The sequence below is a fragment of the Colletotrichum godetiae genome, assembly GCF_030913485.1.
Source record: "Colletotrichum godetiae strain CBS 193.32 chromosome Unknown BDP55scaffold_2, whole genome shotgun sequence".
Lineage (NCBI taxonomy): Eukaryota > Fungi > Ascomycota > Sordariomycetes > Glomerellales > Glomerellaceae > Colletotrichum > Colletotrichum godetiae.
Genome location: NW_026851250.1, coordinates 990650 through 1006166, shown reverse-complemented (window position 1 = coordinate 1006166; position 15517 = coordinate 990650). Strand labels below are relative to the sequence as shown.

The window sequence follows — 15517 nt, the reverse complement described above, 5'->3', positions numbered from 1 at the left end:
AATGCAGATTTCTTTATCTGTGGCTGTCGACTGTAATAACAAGATGCTGCTATGCACTTCCACGAGAATGCATCTCAATCACTTTCGTGAAGGAAGTCCTTGCGCAAGATCTCTGTCTTGGATTTTCGATTCATAATTTCATCAGGAACAGCATATCAACAAACATGGTAATGTCAGTAGTGGTACCAGGAGTGATGGGGTCAGATAGGAACACACCCAGACTTACCAGATGCTGCCATGTGAAAGACCAAGAATGATAGTCATGGCTACATCTGAAGTGTACTTTGCTCGAACATGTAACCTAATATAATATACCAGCATCACATATCAGTGAAGCAGTCAATATATGCCCTGATATAAGAATGGCCAGTTAGATTTTGACGAACTGGTCCAAAACGTATTAGATGCTACCTTGGGTGTTTGTTTGAATTATTCCATATTCTATATCGAGTGACGTCTGCCATGGGATCACGCGAAGTTGAACCAAATGGCAAGACGAGCTGCCAGAAGTCATCCAGTATCTCAGCAGCAGTAGGAAAGCAATCATTCTACAGATACATCGGGGTTGATTGGTAATCTTCGGTTGATCCAAGGATTAGATATACTGCAAATCAATATCTTGCAGTATGACTTCTTGGACCAGCAGTTCGGATACCAATCAAACACTTTTACTTGCAGCAAGCTAAGTGTCGAACTGGCTGGATCCTGCTTAGGTGCATGGCGATGTGAGCAGTTGAATCACGCCAATCTCTAACTATCACTGGACAAGTTTTGTTTGTTGGTAAAGGCAGATCATGCCGATGTCATTTGCTCATATCATGCCGTACTCTTAAGTAGTAATACAAGGCGTGTCCCATCCATCCAGGTACAACCTTTTGGTATATCCATCGCTTAATAAATCCCCGAAAGTCCGTTTATTTCGCAGCATCCTTGGGGACGCCGCTCAAGCCCTCAGTAGCCTGACGACCGACGTTGCTAAGGTCCTCGCTGGCCTTGGAGGCGGGGCCTCTCAGGCCGGAGGTGGCGCCGGTGCCCGTGCCGACGGTGGTCTCGGCATCACCGCCACTGCCGACGTTGACCTTTGTGGCGTCCGCAGAGTTCCAGTCGGAGGCGACGGGGGGCTGCTCGGGGAGGGGCAGGTTGGACTGAACCTCGCTAATCTTATCGGCCTTGGATTGGGTCATGTTGGCGGTGGTTATTTGGAAAAAGGTTCGCTAGAGAGGATGTGAGTTAGCGTCTGTGGCCCTGTGGGTGCTATTGGTTGGGGGCCGTAGCGGCTGGGTTGCAGGGAATGTAGCTCACTGTAGTTGATTCGTTGATGGGGATTTTTCTTAGTTTGATAAGAAGCTGTTGCTGCTGTGACTTTGATGTCGGTCTTGTTTCGTAGTTGCTTGATGTGATGAGGACAAAAAAAAAGAACGTCTTTGTCGAGCTTCAACAGAGATTCTTATACACGAAGCTGGAGGAGGATGAGCTCCAGATTTGGCCAGACTTGAGCTTTCGGAGCCTCTACGGACGCTGACGTCAATTACGTCAAGCAGGTGCAATTGCGGCTCTTTGCGCTCTCCTTTGCCTGGAATCAGTGGAGAACCGTTGACGTCCATCGACGATTGTCGCGGGAAGTGGAGAACAGATGGGCGATCAATGACACAAATTGGCCGGGAGGCTCAGGAGCAAAAGCTCCAGGCGCTTCGATGAGGCAAAAGGCAACACGGAATTGAGGGTCAAAGTGGTGCCTGGGCATGAACAGAGCGTTTTTTACTCAATCAGATGCGTGTTTATTGAGGGGTTGTTGGTATCGGCCGAGTGGGTTTTTCTTGTAAGCTTCTGTCGCCTGTCCTTGAACGCCTTACTCCCAGAGTCCCAGCAAAGCCAACCGTAGAGCCGGTCTGTTCCACTTTCCCAATGTGCAGATGCTGATGCCGTCATGGCCATATCGACGTTTTGATCCACTTCTGTCATCTTCCAGCCTTGTGCCAACCGTTAATCCTTCCCTTCTGCCGCCACCACACGCGACTGTTCTAGCCCATTCTCTTGTCCGTTTCAGCTGAAGTCGCCTTGTCGCCGGTGTCGGGGTTCAGGTAGTCGGAATCCTCCGCCGCCTCATACTCTTGGATCAGGTCTGACACAACCTCGCGGGCCTCGTCGAATTCGTCCAGGTTCTCGGCAAAAGGTGCGGTCTTCTTGTAACCCTCCATGAAGGCATTACGCTTCCGCATGCCGTCGTATTGTCTTAAAATTCTCTTGAAGAGCTGGGAGGTTGTCAGCAAAGCAGGCACATACCAGGGCGAAGATCGTGAAACTTACAGTTGCGATGCTTGTGTGGTTTGCGAGCATCAATCCACTGACGCGGTGGGCCATTGGGATGTAGGGGCTCCGCTTCGTGAGGGCCACTTGAATGCTGGCCGGTCCCCATGGGATAAAAGTTGCCAGTCGTCGTTCCCGGATTCTCAGCAAACTCTTGTGGACGTCCGTCGGATCCACTTCGCCCTGAATGACGTTCAGAATAGAAATGTAGCAGCTCTTCTTTCCCGGTTGGGTTGAAACCATGCGGTTCTTGGGCTGTAGCAGTCTCCGCATGACGTCCAGTACTGTCGTCTTCCGCACAGTCTTGGCCTGCTCTACCTGATCGCCTGTGAATGGTGTATAAGCCGTCATCAAGAAATGGCAGCGGGGCGTGGGTATCAAAGAGGCCAAGATGCTGACCAGATCGTTGTGCATGTAGCCTGGGTATCTGAGTGTTGTCGTGCTTGCTGACATGACGGTCGATACCTACATTGTCCAGGTCAGTCTGAGAGACTCACCTATGGGAGCATAATTCCTACCAGTTGGTTTGTTTGAGCAAACGAGGGCTCCTGAACATGTAATCTGTCGGCTGCGATTCGTGATAGAGCTCCGTTGTCTAGCACCACTACAGAGTCGGCATTCTGCGTTAACCTTCTCATAGCGAGAACACTGTTGTAAGGATGAACGACGACATCTCCTGAGTTTGTGGTGTCAGGGAAGACGGAGTATGTCTGGATGATCTTCTTGGGGAACCGGTCGTTGAGTCGCTCGAGGAGGAAAGAGCCCAGACCAGAGCCAGTGCCGCCTGCGATCGAGTGCAACATCATGAAGCCCTAGAGACAGTAAGCACAGCTCGCACAACCAACGCAGCAACGTTGCACTTACTTCTAGAGAGTCGCTACCATCAGCCTCGCGGTCGATCATCTCCATGATGTCTTCGTAGACCACTTCGCCAGTCTGGTAACCATCACCCCAGTTGTTCGCAGCACCAACTCCATTCTTGCCAACGTAGAAATTCTCCGGGTTGTAGATATTTTTGTAGGGGCCACTTTGGATGCCTTGTATGACCTGTAGCTCCTTAGCAAGAGAGCATTCACCAGCTGGACTCGTAGACGTACCCTTGGCTCTAGATCGACTAGAATAGCTCGCGGGATGTATCGTGTGTCGTCGCTCTGGTAATAAAAGACATCTTTGCGATCGCCGCCTTCAGTAGCAAAGTCTTCGAGGTTTCCGTCCTGGTTGATGCCGTGTTCCTGACAAAGCTGCTGCCAGAATTGGCTTCCAACTGTACGGCATTAGCTCCATTGCCCGCGACTGATGTCCTGTTTGGTGGGGTAAACTGACTGCTGTTGCCGCATTGTCCGGCCTGGACCGTAATGATTTCCCTGTATAACGAAGTCAAAACGAAGTCTTAGCAGATCAGAGGGGCACACGAAGCATACCTTGGCATGTTTGCAGTGTGGCGGCGGCTTTGGCGATGTTGGGCTACAAAATCAGTGACCTTCCACAACCTACCTAAGGTAGCCGTGGTGTTGGACGCGACGATGAGAGCTTATCGATAAGAAGATGCGCGAGACGCGCTCTGAGTGCGTTACGTAAGGTACCTAAGACACGGGCAGTGAGTGGTGCAAGGTTGGAGTGCAAACGGGACGGACGACCTGAGGCGCTAGGATTCTTCTCTACGCAGTCCTGCCTGTGCCACACACCAAAATCCAAGCCACAGTTTGAGAGAGACTCGAATGATGGATCTCCATTTCTCCATTCTTTCATTCACAGTGAAACAGCTCACGCGGACTGCCTAGTCAGGGCCGATCTGTCGTTCTTTGTTCCTTGGCCTTGTCCCTCCGCAATGGGTCTCGGCGGCCTCTCTCTATCCGAAGCGAATAACGGACTTTTCCTCGGATCCCACGTCCGCACCAAGGGTTGAAGTGACAGGGTGCAGATGATATTTGGTGATGAGAATATCCATCTCGAGATACGCGGCCCTGTGGTTACGCATTTGTCACCTTGGAACCTCACTCTCCCTGCGCGATGCGGACGGAGCAGGTACTGAAGCACCGCTATCCCAACATACCTAGACACCTTGGGTGGCCCACGTCTCAGATCTATCCGAACCCCTATTGAACGCCCCCACGGCCCGGACATGACATATGCGCGTAGCAGGCGTATAATAAAAGCCATCGATCCATAATTGCGGGATTTGCGTCGCCTGTAATTGTGGTCATTTCGAGGTCGCACAGTCGATGAAAGTCTGGCTTAGGACGTAATCTGGGCAGAAACGGGCCCCTGTAGGGCTCATGTACATGTAATGTAGGAGCTCAGTCCTTTCCCGTCCGCTTCTGCGCCTTAGCTTCCTTTGAAGCGTCTTGTCTCTGGACTGATCCAAGCGGGAGACACCCACAGCACAGGCAAGTCACATGGAACCGAAACGGCAGGGACGGGCAGAAAATCAGTGTTCTTGCTCAATAAGGTAGATGTTCAACCGCGGATTCGGTGTCAAATGTCAATGGAAGCTGCATCAGCTGCACCGCGCCCAAATCGCAAAGAGAGCCACTGAAGATTTGGGCGTGACATCGGACTAAGGTGGCACGCCCCGGAGGGAGCCGCTAGGTCATCCCCCTGCTCACCCCCCCTTATTCGCCCCCCTATTGGCGCCCATTGGCTCGGAGCCAAAGAAGCAATTAAGCCTCGTCCTCCACCAACGTTGCAACTTGCTGGGGATTTGCAGGCCGTCACAGGGATCACTGGTCCTGGGTCCCTCCCTTACCTTACCTTTCACTGCACCCCATCGCCCTCCCTGTCTCCCCCCAAAAATGCGACGGCCCAAGGTTCCTGGTCTCGAGGATCTGAGGTCCCGTCGTCTGCAGACTGCCCGCCTATCCGTACGGATATACCTGACTTTAGCAGGTCCAAAGATTCAAGTGCACACGACTGCAACAAATCCGATCTTCCATCAACCCTGCAGGGCTTGCAGAAACACACCCCAAGCCCAACCTTTTTTTCTTCTTTCGTTTTGGGCCACATCTTGTGCTTTGGGAAGGTCTGCTTCTTGCCAAACCATCGGATTTTGGAGCAGCTGCCGGTGATCGACCACGAGCGCCGTTGTTGTCTCGCTTTAGCTTCTCGCCCTCGAACCTCCCAAAGGTGACGGGTGTGTCTGATTGTCTCGATCGCAATTGCAGGACATCAGCCCCGATCACCCCTCGACTTGATTTTACAAACGCAACCCCGACCCCTTGTTGGGCTACTGTCTCTCATTTTTGCTACGCCGAGAAAGTCATGCGCGAGGTGTTCACACTGATCCACGACCTACACATCTCGATCCCGCGAGCCGATTTCCTAGAAACATCGACCTAGCCTCGACTTGTCTCCTGCCTCTACAACCTCCCGAGATTCCCGTCACAATGACGGACTCAAGACGAGATGACTCGGTCTCCCCAATGACAAGAAGCCCTCGCGCGGCATCGCCAGCCATCACGAGCCAGCCAGAGTCGCTTGCTCCTCCAGCTCCTCCCCCGAAAGATGGCCCTCCGGCTCCTCCCCCGAAGGATCTCCCGACGCCTAAAGATAACCACACCCCGATCGACTCCACGGTGGAGGCACGAGACTATATCAATGGGGGAGCACCCCATGACAGCGTGTCGCCTGTTAACGACGGAAAGCGGCCGCAGCTCCCAACCCTAAACTCCACTGACAGCGTACGCCAGACTCCTGGCGGCCTGCCAGTGATGCCCGAAGACGATACATACTCCCCTGAGCCAGCTTCACCGACCGATCGCCGAAGCGTACAATTCGCCAGAACGGACCAGGTCCTGGAGGCTCCAGCAAGCCATTCGCGGCAGCCATCATGGGAAGACGGCGGAAAGTCCATTGGCTCTGCCTTCATTTCCAAATTGAAGCAGCTCACTGGGTCTGGTAGCATGCAGACACTCAAGACGAGCAGCTCAGGTAACCTGAACGACAATGGTACGCCGCCGTCCATGGGTAGCTCACCCACCACCGGTCAGTTCAGGTCTAGAATACCTCACACACTTGACGAAGATGGCGGCAGCGATGCGGATGCAGACGTCGAGGAGACGGCTGACGAGGGAGCCACATCGGATGCTGTCAAGCCCAAGAAGAAGAGGAGAATACGCCGCTCAAAGAAGCAAAATATGTCTGTTCCGAGTACCCCCAATTTGCGACATCTACCCGGCCCAGACTCGCCTGTCGGTTACGGCCGGATGGGTTTGCGAAGGCGCATGAGTATGCCAGATCACCCCGAGCAGCAGCACGGCATGTCGGAAGGCGAAGGACGAGACCAGCTTGCGGGACCCTCATGGATGCGGTCCCACAAAGTTAACGGCGATGGCACGGAGAGCCCTGGAGGTAGAAGAATGGGTCATGTCCGTCGCATAACTGTCCTTGGTGGAGGCGGAGTATCAGACGGAGATGCAATCACGCCCAAGAGACCCTTCTTCGGCACCGAACGAGCATCGACCTGGAAATATGTCAAGAACACCCTGAAGCTTCTTAGGCAGAAGAAAGAGGATCGTTTCGATTTCGCAAAGTCAGCAGAGCTCATGGCAGAACTGCGAGCTGGAGCGCCCGCCGTTCTTATGTTGGCCAGCATGATCCAAAGGGATGAGCATGGCAACAAACGCATTCCGGTCCTTCTCGAACAAGTGCGCTTGCGTATTACTGATAGCCAACCCGAGTCCGACGACGACAGCGAGCGACACTGGGTCTTTACGATGGACCTCGAGTACGGCAGCGGCCCAAGTCGAATGAAATGGATCATCATCAGGACTCTCAAAGACATCTACAACCTCCACGTACGATACAAGCTTGCGATGAGCAACGATAAGTACTTGCATGGGCGCGCCGATGTGGGAGCCCGACCCAAAATGCCCAAGTTCCCCTGGGGCGCCTTCCCCTATCTTCGCAGTGCCCGTAATAAGGACGACAGCGAAGACGACGATGACGCAAGCATTCGAGGCGATGATCTGGGAGAGGTCACCGCTGGCGAAGGAACCGCTGCCGAAGGTACTGCAGGAGAGGGTACAGCAAGCGAATGGGAAGGTGGACGAGCTGGTCCTGGTGTTAGGAAAAAGTCCCGCCTCGGCATGCTCGGTATGCGTAGGAAGTCGACCGGATTTACTGAGCCTGGAGACTCGGGTGGCGAGAACCAAGCCGATCAGATCCAGGCTCGCAAACGATACTTTGAGCGTCAAAGAAGGGTTCTTGAGAAGTATCTCCAAGACATGATTCGGTGGTTGATGTTCCGTGCGGACAGTAACCGTCTTTGCAAGTTCTTAGAGCTGTCTGCTCTGGGAGTGCGCCTAGCTGCTGAAGGTAGTTATCACGGCAAAGAGTGCTACTTGCACATCCAGTCCTCCAAAGGCATGGATTTCCGTCGAGTCTTGACACCAAAGAAGGTCATTGCTCGCCATAGTCGCAAGTGGTTCCTCGTGCGCTCCAGCTACATCGTCTGCGTCGAATCACCAGAGAAGATGAGCGTCTACGATGTGTACCTCGTGGACTCCAAGTTTCGCATTGTTTCCAAGAGAAGCACATTAAAACAGTTGTCCAAGGGAAAGACCAAGGCTGAGGAGAAAGAGATCGATCTGGCAGAAGAAGGCGACGCCGAGAAGCATCACACATTGACACTTCATACAGCTGAGCGCAAGGTCAAATTGTTTTCAAGGAACCAACACATCATGAAGCAGTTCGAGGACTCGATAGCAGAGATGCTTAAGCAAACTAAGTGGTATGACACGAATCGTTTCGACAGCTTCTCTCCCGTCCGGAATGGAGTCTTTGCGCAGTGGCTTGTAGATGGCAGAGACTACATGTGGAACGTGTCTCGTGCGATCAGCATGGCCCGAGACGTGATTTACATTCATGATTGGTGGCTCAGTCCAGAGCTTTACATGCGTCGACCTGCAGCTATTAGCCAGAAGTGGCGTTTGGATCGTCTTTTGCAGCGAAAAGCCCGAGAGGGTGTCAAGATCTTCATCATTGTCTATCGCAATGTCGAGGCTGCTATTCCGATCGATTCCGAGTATACCAAGTACTCACTCCTGAACCTTCACCCCAACATCTTCGTTCAGCGATCTCCCAATCAGTTCAAGAAGAACCAATTCTTCTTCGCCCACCATGAGAAACTTTGTATCGTCGACCACGATGTTGCGTTTGTTGGCGGCATCGATTTGTGTTTCGGCCGTTGGGACTGCCCGCAGCACCCCATTACGGACGACAAGCCAACAGGCTTTGAGCACAGCGAGCAACCAAAGGATGCTGAGCATTGCCAGCTTTTCCCTGGAAAGGACTACTCGAATCCCCGTGTCCAGGATTTCTTCAAACTCGACGAGCCGTACGAAGAGATGTATGACAGAAGCAAGGTTCCCAGAATGCCGTGGCACGACATCGCTATGCAGGTCGTTGGTCAGCCAGCTCGGGATTTGACTAGACACTTCGTCCAACGATGGAACTATGTCAAGAGAGGCAGGAAGACAACTCGTCCGTTGCCGTTCTTGCTGCCACCTCCCGACGTGAAGATGCATGAGCTCGACGCCCTTGGGCTGACGGGCACCTGCGAAGTTCAGATCTTGAGGTCTGCCGCCAACTGGTCTCTCGGAATCGAGCATGTCGAGTGCAGTATCCAGAACGCTTACGTTAAGATGATTGAAGATTCCGACCATTTCGTCTACATGGAGAACCAGTTCTTCATTACCAGCACCGAGGCATTTAACACGAAAATTGTCAACCGCATTGGCGATGCGCTTGTCGAACGCATCATCAGAGCTCACGAGAATGACGAGGATTGGAAGGCATGCATTGTCATTCCCCTCATGCCTGGCTTCCAAAACACTGTCGATGAACAAGAAGGCACCAGTGTTCGACTGATTCTGCAGTGTCAATATCGCAGTATCTGCCGCGGTGAATTTTCAATCTTCGAACGTCTTCGGGCTGCCGGTATCGAACCTGAAGAGTATATTCAGTTCTACAGTCTACGACAATGGGGCAAGATTGGCCCCAGAAATGCCTTGGTCACTGAACAACTTTACATTCACGCCAAATGCATCGTGGTAGATGATCGTGTCGCTCTTATTGGTTCCGCCAACATCAACGAGCGATCCATGCTTGGAAGTCGTGATTCCGAGCTTGCTGCCGTTGTCCGCGACACTGACATGATCTGGTCAACAATGGCTGGCAGACCCTACCAAGTTGGTCGGTTCGCACACACATTGCGACTCCGCCTGATGCGAGAGCATCTTGGCTTGGATGTGGACGAGATCCTGGAGGAAGAGAGACAGGCCGATATGGACCGTCAAGCCGAGTACGAGGCGGAGATGGATCAAATTTACGATGAAGACACGGAGTCGCCCCCTATCGCAGGGCCGAGTGTACCACAGGCAGCCAATAAGCCAACCAAGCCAGCAATGCATGGTCAGGCTGCAAGCTTCAATCATGATGCCGCAGAGGCGGGTGCGGCAGCCGAGGAAGCGTCGTCAGTATCTTCCTCAGACAAGGGCAAGGACCGTGACGACCGTGTGACTGGCAACGAAGCACACAAACTGGAAGTCGCCGGTTTTGGCAAAGACCACTGGAAGGAAGCAGCCCAACTTGGCCTTGATCGAGGACGAGACTCTATCATTATCAACGGCCGTGAGGTGCTTGTCAACAATGTGAATTCTGAAGGAAAAGGCACTTTGCAATCGCCGATGCAGCCTCACGAACGCAAGCCGTCGGCTGATCACCACGTGGAAGAGGAGGGCGGAGTCAGTAACGATGCTCTGCCACCGATACCAGCTCTTAACAGGCGAACTACGGACCAGCTCGGACTGCCTCGCACGGCTGGGCTTCCCACACTGCCTGCTGTGGACGATACTGATATTGGCGGACCCCCTGTTCACTTGGACCAGCACGGCCAGCCGACCAATGGGCCAGTTCACCCTCTGGCTGCTGACATCAGGCAAGCACACATTGATAAGGACTGCATGCGTGATCCGGTCAACTCAACCTTCTTTGACGACATCTGGAATAGGATCGCTGAGAATAATACGAAGCTGTACCGCCGCGTCTTCAGATGCATGCCCGATTCAGAAGTGCTCACATGGCCCGACTACCGAGAGGCTGTGTCCTACACTGAGAGGTTCAGACAGAGCATGGAAGGCCAAACCAAGGGAGATGATGGAGACCCCAACTCGAACCGTCACCAAACACCTGTCAGCGGAGGCGGCGCCGGTATGGGCGCGCCAGGCCCCGGCGCAATCGCGAGTGCTGTGGCTGATAAGACGGAGGAGAAGCTGCACCTTAAGACTAGCCACTCGAACCACCCTAGAATCGTCATTCCGGCGGATGACGATCACGACCTCAACGAGAAGAGCGAGCAGCCAGGCTCGCGAGGCGGGCTCAACCTCAACACAGACGTTGAAAAGGCGGCATCATCAAGACGCCCACTGGATGATCCATCGCCCATTCTTCCTGCTGGTGACGTTCCATTCCCAGCCTTTGAACCGGGCCCTGCTGCCGACGCCAACATGCTGGAACCAGCAAGAGAGAAGAGTAGGGAGAGAAGAACGACTTTCTCCCCTCTAGAGAAGCCGCCTTCGAGGGATGTGAGCATTCCAGCTCAACAGGCCCAAGGATCGGTTAGACGCCGCCGACGTGCCACTACTAAGGGCAGCCGGCGCGGCATGCCGCCCGAAGAGGTGCTCGGGAGGGCCGAAGCAGAGGAACTGCTCAGCATGATTCAGGGACACGTCGTCAACTTCCCATACGATTGGCTCCTGACCGAAGAACAAAACGGCAACTGGGGATTCCAGGTGGACGGTGTCGCGCCGCTCCAAATCTAGTAAGTCCCCTTAATCATCTTTGCGCGTGGCCAGTGCTAACATCCATTGCAGCAACTAGGTGTTACACACAGTTCAGAAAGGTCTCATGGACCTGCTGGATAAAGCCTCTCTGTATGGCTGAACCTTCATATGATACATCGATGCACAGGACGGAGTCAGGGAGGGGCATCTTGGCGTCGCGGGTACTTTCCCTGTATTGATTCTATTCGTATGGCTTCGGCCCTTGTTTTTACATGTATTGTACACATTGTTAAATTACAGCCTTTATTACACCTTTTCACTCACCCAGATGGCGCCTTTGCAACCCGCCCGAATCACGCCGGTGAGCAACCAGTGCGGCTCTGCCTTCTTGGCATCATGCTCGACAGCATGGTCCAAGTGCTCTAGTTCTTCATCGCGGATCCGCCGCAGCGTCTTGATGAGCTCGGTGAACTCAGGACCGACATCGTAGTCTTCAGCTTCCCACTCCGTAACCATCTCAATCAGAGTTCTGATTTGGTTGTTGTAGTGGTCGCCAATCTCCGTCTCTACGGCCTCTGTGCATGCCATGGCCGCCTCGCGACCCATCACTGCGGTGCTCCAGCCCAGCCCAGTGGACATGAGCTGCCACAGAGGGTACAGCGCAGTCGGTCGAACGCGATGCTTGTGGATGAGGGCGTTGAAGGTATTGAGGTGGCCCTCTTCTTGATCGTACATGTGTGCCATGAGAGGTCGAAGGTGTGGGTGTCGATTGACGATCGGTGGAGTCTGGGCTGTGTAGATTCGGGTGGCAGCCAATTCTCCGGCTTGGTTGACTCGAAGCTGGACAAAGTCAGTAGGTTTTCCTAGCTGGTATATAGGTGCACAACTCACTGCTGAGGACAAGAACTCCCGCTGCTCTTGAGTCAGGGGCTTTCGTCGGGGCTGCGCTCCTGCGCCTGTTGCTTCGGCCTGAGCATTGGAAGTGACGGATAGCTGTCTGCGCGAGATGCAAACACCCGGCGCATACGCATTTTGGGCTCCAATCCTTGCGATGCCGCAACAGGGCCTCAAAATCGATCTTGCTGAAGCCATTGTGTGATATTTGAAAGATGAACAAGCCCCTAAGGTACTCGGGGCACAAACTCGGCCGAAGGCAAATGGAAGATGTCAATGACATCGAACGACTAGACCCTGTGTATTTCGAAGCCTTTGTGAGTGTTGATTGGCTGAAGGGAGTCTAGATCGGATGGGCACAGGCCGATGCTCCGACTGCTCCACCCTTGTGCAGGGGAATGACATAATCTGGGCCAATCAGGCACGCGTTCGCAACGACACTGGCCCAAGGCTGTGAATAGGAGCCAGACTTTCGAGTTCTCATTCTAACACTTTACCACACCATCGCCAGCGACCATATACCGACCATTCACCTCTCTACACCAATCGACAAAGCAATATCGTTCTTCTGCGACCCAAAGTAATTGTATTTGTTTCTTGCATTGATAGCCAATTGCGTATACCGATCGATCGGTCTTGAATCACTTGATTCGCCCGGCGCAGCTGCCTGAAAGAGCTCCCTCCTATTCGAATACCCAACCGTAATCCGCCATGGCCGACATTGATGACGAGCTTTTGGCCCTCGCCGGAGGTGGCGAGTCCTCTGACGAGGAAGAGGAGGAGGTGATGTCTGAGGTGGAGAGTAGGGCGCAATCTGCGTCACCACCGCCCAAGGCGGCTGCCAAAAAGCCTGCAGCGAAAAAGGTGAAGAAGCGCGCTGGAGGAGGCGACTCAGAAGAAGAAGGAGAGGCGTAAGTTTATCCCGTTTCGTAATACACCTAGGCGCATTCCTACCTCGACACCTAGGGATTTCTCCAACCTTGCAGCTTCACCTTTGACGACTTGAATTCAACCTCGCATCTTGTTACCGCGCGCTATTCTAGCTCTACATTGCACTGCTTGCCATCCGCATCACTGACAATACGCCTCAGATCTTCAGCACCCGGTAGCCCCAACTCGATAGGATCCGCCGCCATGGACGAGTCCGATTCCGAGGCCGAGCCACACAGGGCCGGCCAAGACGATGACGAGGAGGATAAGTACCCGGTCGACGGCATGTTCAAGAGTCGCACCGAAAAGGAGATGGTTATGGCCATGCGCGAGGTCGAGAGAGAATCACTGCTCGCAGAGCGACAGGCCGAGATTGAGCGCCACAGACAGAATCGCATGCTGCGCCAGCTTGTCAGCAAGCAGGAGAATGAGGAGAAGAAGCAGAAGCTCAAGAAGCGCAGCGCCGATGCTGCCGACCTCGAGGACGAGTCGCGCACGACGACGCGGGCGCGCACTGACGGCAAGACGTCAGCGATAGATACGCTCCGCCGCGCGCGTGCGGAAAAGGTCGACCGCATACGTCGTCGCGAGGAGGAGCGCAAGGGACTCAGGTCGCCGCGCGACGACTACCAGGATGACAGCGATGAGGGAGGCGATTACGAAGAGAACCAACGCCGCCGGCATCGCAAATCACGATCGCCGGAAGACGAGATTGTCGCGCGCGAGCTGCCGCCTCCGGACATTCGGGATTTCGAGCGCATCCGCGTTGGAAAGAGTCGCTTCGCAGAGCACTGCTTCCACCCGAGCTTCGAGACGACCATGATTGGATGCTACGTGCGCATCAGTATTGGTCCTGACCCCAAGACGGGCCAGGACGAGTATCGCATGGCGCGCATTCAATGTCAGTCCGCCCCAAAGGTATTTCTGTTGAAAAGATGCTGACATTTTACAGCCATCACTGTCGGCAAGCCTTACGCCATGTCGGGTCCTAGTGGAACCTTTGTGACCGACCAGTACGTTCTGGCGGCTCATGGCAAGGCGGAGCGGCCATTCCCTTTCATCTTCCTGTCAGATCGGCCTTTTACCGAGGTGAGTTCACGCGTGATATGCTCTGGGCTAGAGGACATTAAGCTGACTGAAATAGCGTGAATACAACCGATACGAAAAGGTCATTCAGTCCGAAGGTCTGACGTTGCCCAAGAAGAAGACCCTCATGGACAAGATTGACGACATCAACGCGCTCATCGCGTACCATCTCTCCACCACCGAGATTGACGAGCGCATCCAGCGCAAGGCCGCGCTCCGCAAGAAGTTCGATCCCAAGCTGCGCGAGCGCCTTGCCCAAGACATCGAGGTTGCCCGCGCACAAGGGAACACCAGAAAGGCAGAGGACCTGCAAGAGCAGCTCGACGACCTCAAGACGAACGTGCTGGCCTTTAAGACGAGCCTTAGCGAGACTTCGTCCAAGCCCAGCGCGGCATCCCAGCAGGACCGGTTAGCTAACATCAACCGCCAACGCCGCTTGGAGAACGCCGAGAACGTTAGGAGAGCACAGCTCAAGGAGAAGGCCGAGGCGCGGAAGCTAGAGGCGGCGTTGGAGAGGGGCGAGGACATCAAGAACGATTTGTCACGGCGGCTGCGGACAAAGGCAAAGTTCATCCACGACGCCAACGACCAGGGCGGCAAGAAGGCAAAGGATAGCAACGCGAGTACACCCGCCAACGGCACACCCAAGATGGGTGCCCAGGAGAAGAACTTTTTGCCCAACTTGGTCAAGCTGCAGGCTGCGAACCAGGAGAAGAAGGGCATCCCGACGATTCACAAGCCGCTCATGGACGATGACATTATCGGGTCCCTGGATCTCGATATTGACATTGACATTGACTAAAGAAGTTACGTTTCGTGATGGGGAATATTTGCATGGCTGCGAGGGGGATTTGGCCGGGCTGAAAATTTGTGGTAGGTTGCGATAATAGTTGCTATAAGGGGGCACAATAGGCTCTACGCATACATCGGCCCGACATCATTAGGCACCTTTCCAGTGCAGTGGTCGTAGAGTAGAAACAAGCGTTCAGCAGGGAGAGTTCTCTGCGTGAGCGAAGCAATCGACGCGATAGAGCAGACAAGAATGAAACAGGCTGCGCGAGCATGCGTCGATATCATTGACTTTATGCCATTCACATACGTTTCTGGGACACACTACTCCAATGGCCGTATCCTGGACATGAGGCCCATTGATTCCCGTCCAAGTGAACCTGAAAGTAGAACGGGATACGCGGGACGCTACTGCAGACTCGCCCACCGCGGGGTCGGACTTAACCTCTCGCCCCGCACCGATGGTCTGATGCTCACTGCTAGGTGAGTTCTGAGCCTCTAAGCAGTTGGTCCTGCGGGGCAATGGATGCGCCAGCCCAGCGGCCTAGGTATGTTGTCCGCCCCGCGGGTCGCGGAAGCCATCCCAAATTCCCACCCCGGGTTAAGCTTGACCGCAGCGACCCCATCGGCGCGCATTGGGCTTCTGCACGTGGGGTCAAGCACGCCGGCACGACCACATTCGAATTGCTCCGAGGTACAGCACACCACCCCGCCAGCTACGTAAGGCGAGG

At 54.1% G+C, this 15517-nt stretch overlaps 5 protein-coding genes across 5 annotated transcripts; 2 read left to right on the top strand and 3 right to left on the bottom strand.

Annotated features, from left to right (window-relative positions):
- Positions 1-914: 914 nt before the first annotated feature.
- Positions 915-1604, bottom strand: BDP55DRAFT_723003 (uncharacterized protein; the record flags this gene model as incomplete). Its single annotated transcript, XM_060578682.1, has 2 exons — positions 915-1214; positions 1533-1604. 2 exons carry the CDS (start codon positions 1602-1604, stop codon positions 915-917), a joined length of 372 nt encoding a protein of 123 aa, XP_060436231.1.
- Positions 1605-1812: 208 nt separating this feature from the next.
- BDP55DRAFT_132967 (tubulin/FtsZ family protein) lies at positions 1813-3946 on the bottom strand. Its single transcript, XM_060565517.1, has 7 exons — positions 3729-3946; positions 3631-3671; positions 3405-3571; positions 3172-3354; positions 2826-3119; positions 2308-2772; positions 1813-2252 (listed from the first exon to the last, which is right to left on the bottom strand). The coding sequence occupies exons 1-7, from the start codon at positions 3734-3736 to the stop codon at positions 2022-2024; spliced, it is 1389 nt and encodes a 462-aa protein (XP_060436230.1). The 5' UTR covers positions 3737-3946; the 3' UTR covers positions 1813-2021.
- A 1554-nt stretch (positions 3947-5500) lies between these two features.
- Positions 5501-11289, top strand: BDP55DRAFT_133029 (uncharacterized protein). Its single transcript, XM_060565518.1, has 2 exons — positions 5501-11125; positions 11178-11289. The coding sequence occupies exons 1-2, from the start codon at positions 5691-5693 to the stop codon at positions 11182-11184; spliced, it is 5442 nt and encodes a 1813-aa protein (XP_060436229.1). The 5' UTR covers positions 5501-5690; the 3' UTR covers positions 11185-11289.
- A 31-nt stretch (positions 11290-11320) lies between these two features.
- On the bottom strand, positions 11321-12262 carry BDP55DRAFT_643058 (ubiquinone biosynthesis protein COQ7). Its single transcript, XM_060573489.1, has 2 exons — positions 11979-12262; positions 11321-11927 (listed from the first exon to the last, which is right to left on the bottom strand). The coding sequence occupies exons 1-2, from the start codon at positions 12177-12179 to the stop codon at positions 11394-11396; spliced, it is 735 nt and encodes a 244-aa protein (XP_060436228.1). The 5' UTR covers positions 12180-12262; the 3' UTR covers positions 11321-11393.
- A 430-nt stretch (positions 12263-12692) lies between these two features.
- On the top strand, positions 12693-14799 carry BDP55DRAFT_626045 (plus-3 domain-containing protein; the record flags this gene model as incomplete). Its single annotated transcript, XM_060571579.1, has 4 exons — positions 12693-12892; positions 12968-13812; positions 13864-14000; positions 14056-14799. The coding sequence occupies 4 exons, from the start codon at positions 12693-12695 to the stop codon at positions 14797-14799; spliced, it is 1926 nt and encodes a 641-aa protein (XP_060436227.1).
- Between the last annotated feature and the right edge of the window lie 718 nt (positions 14800-15517).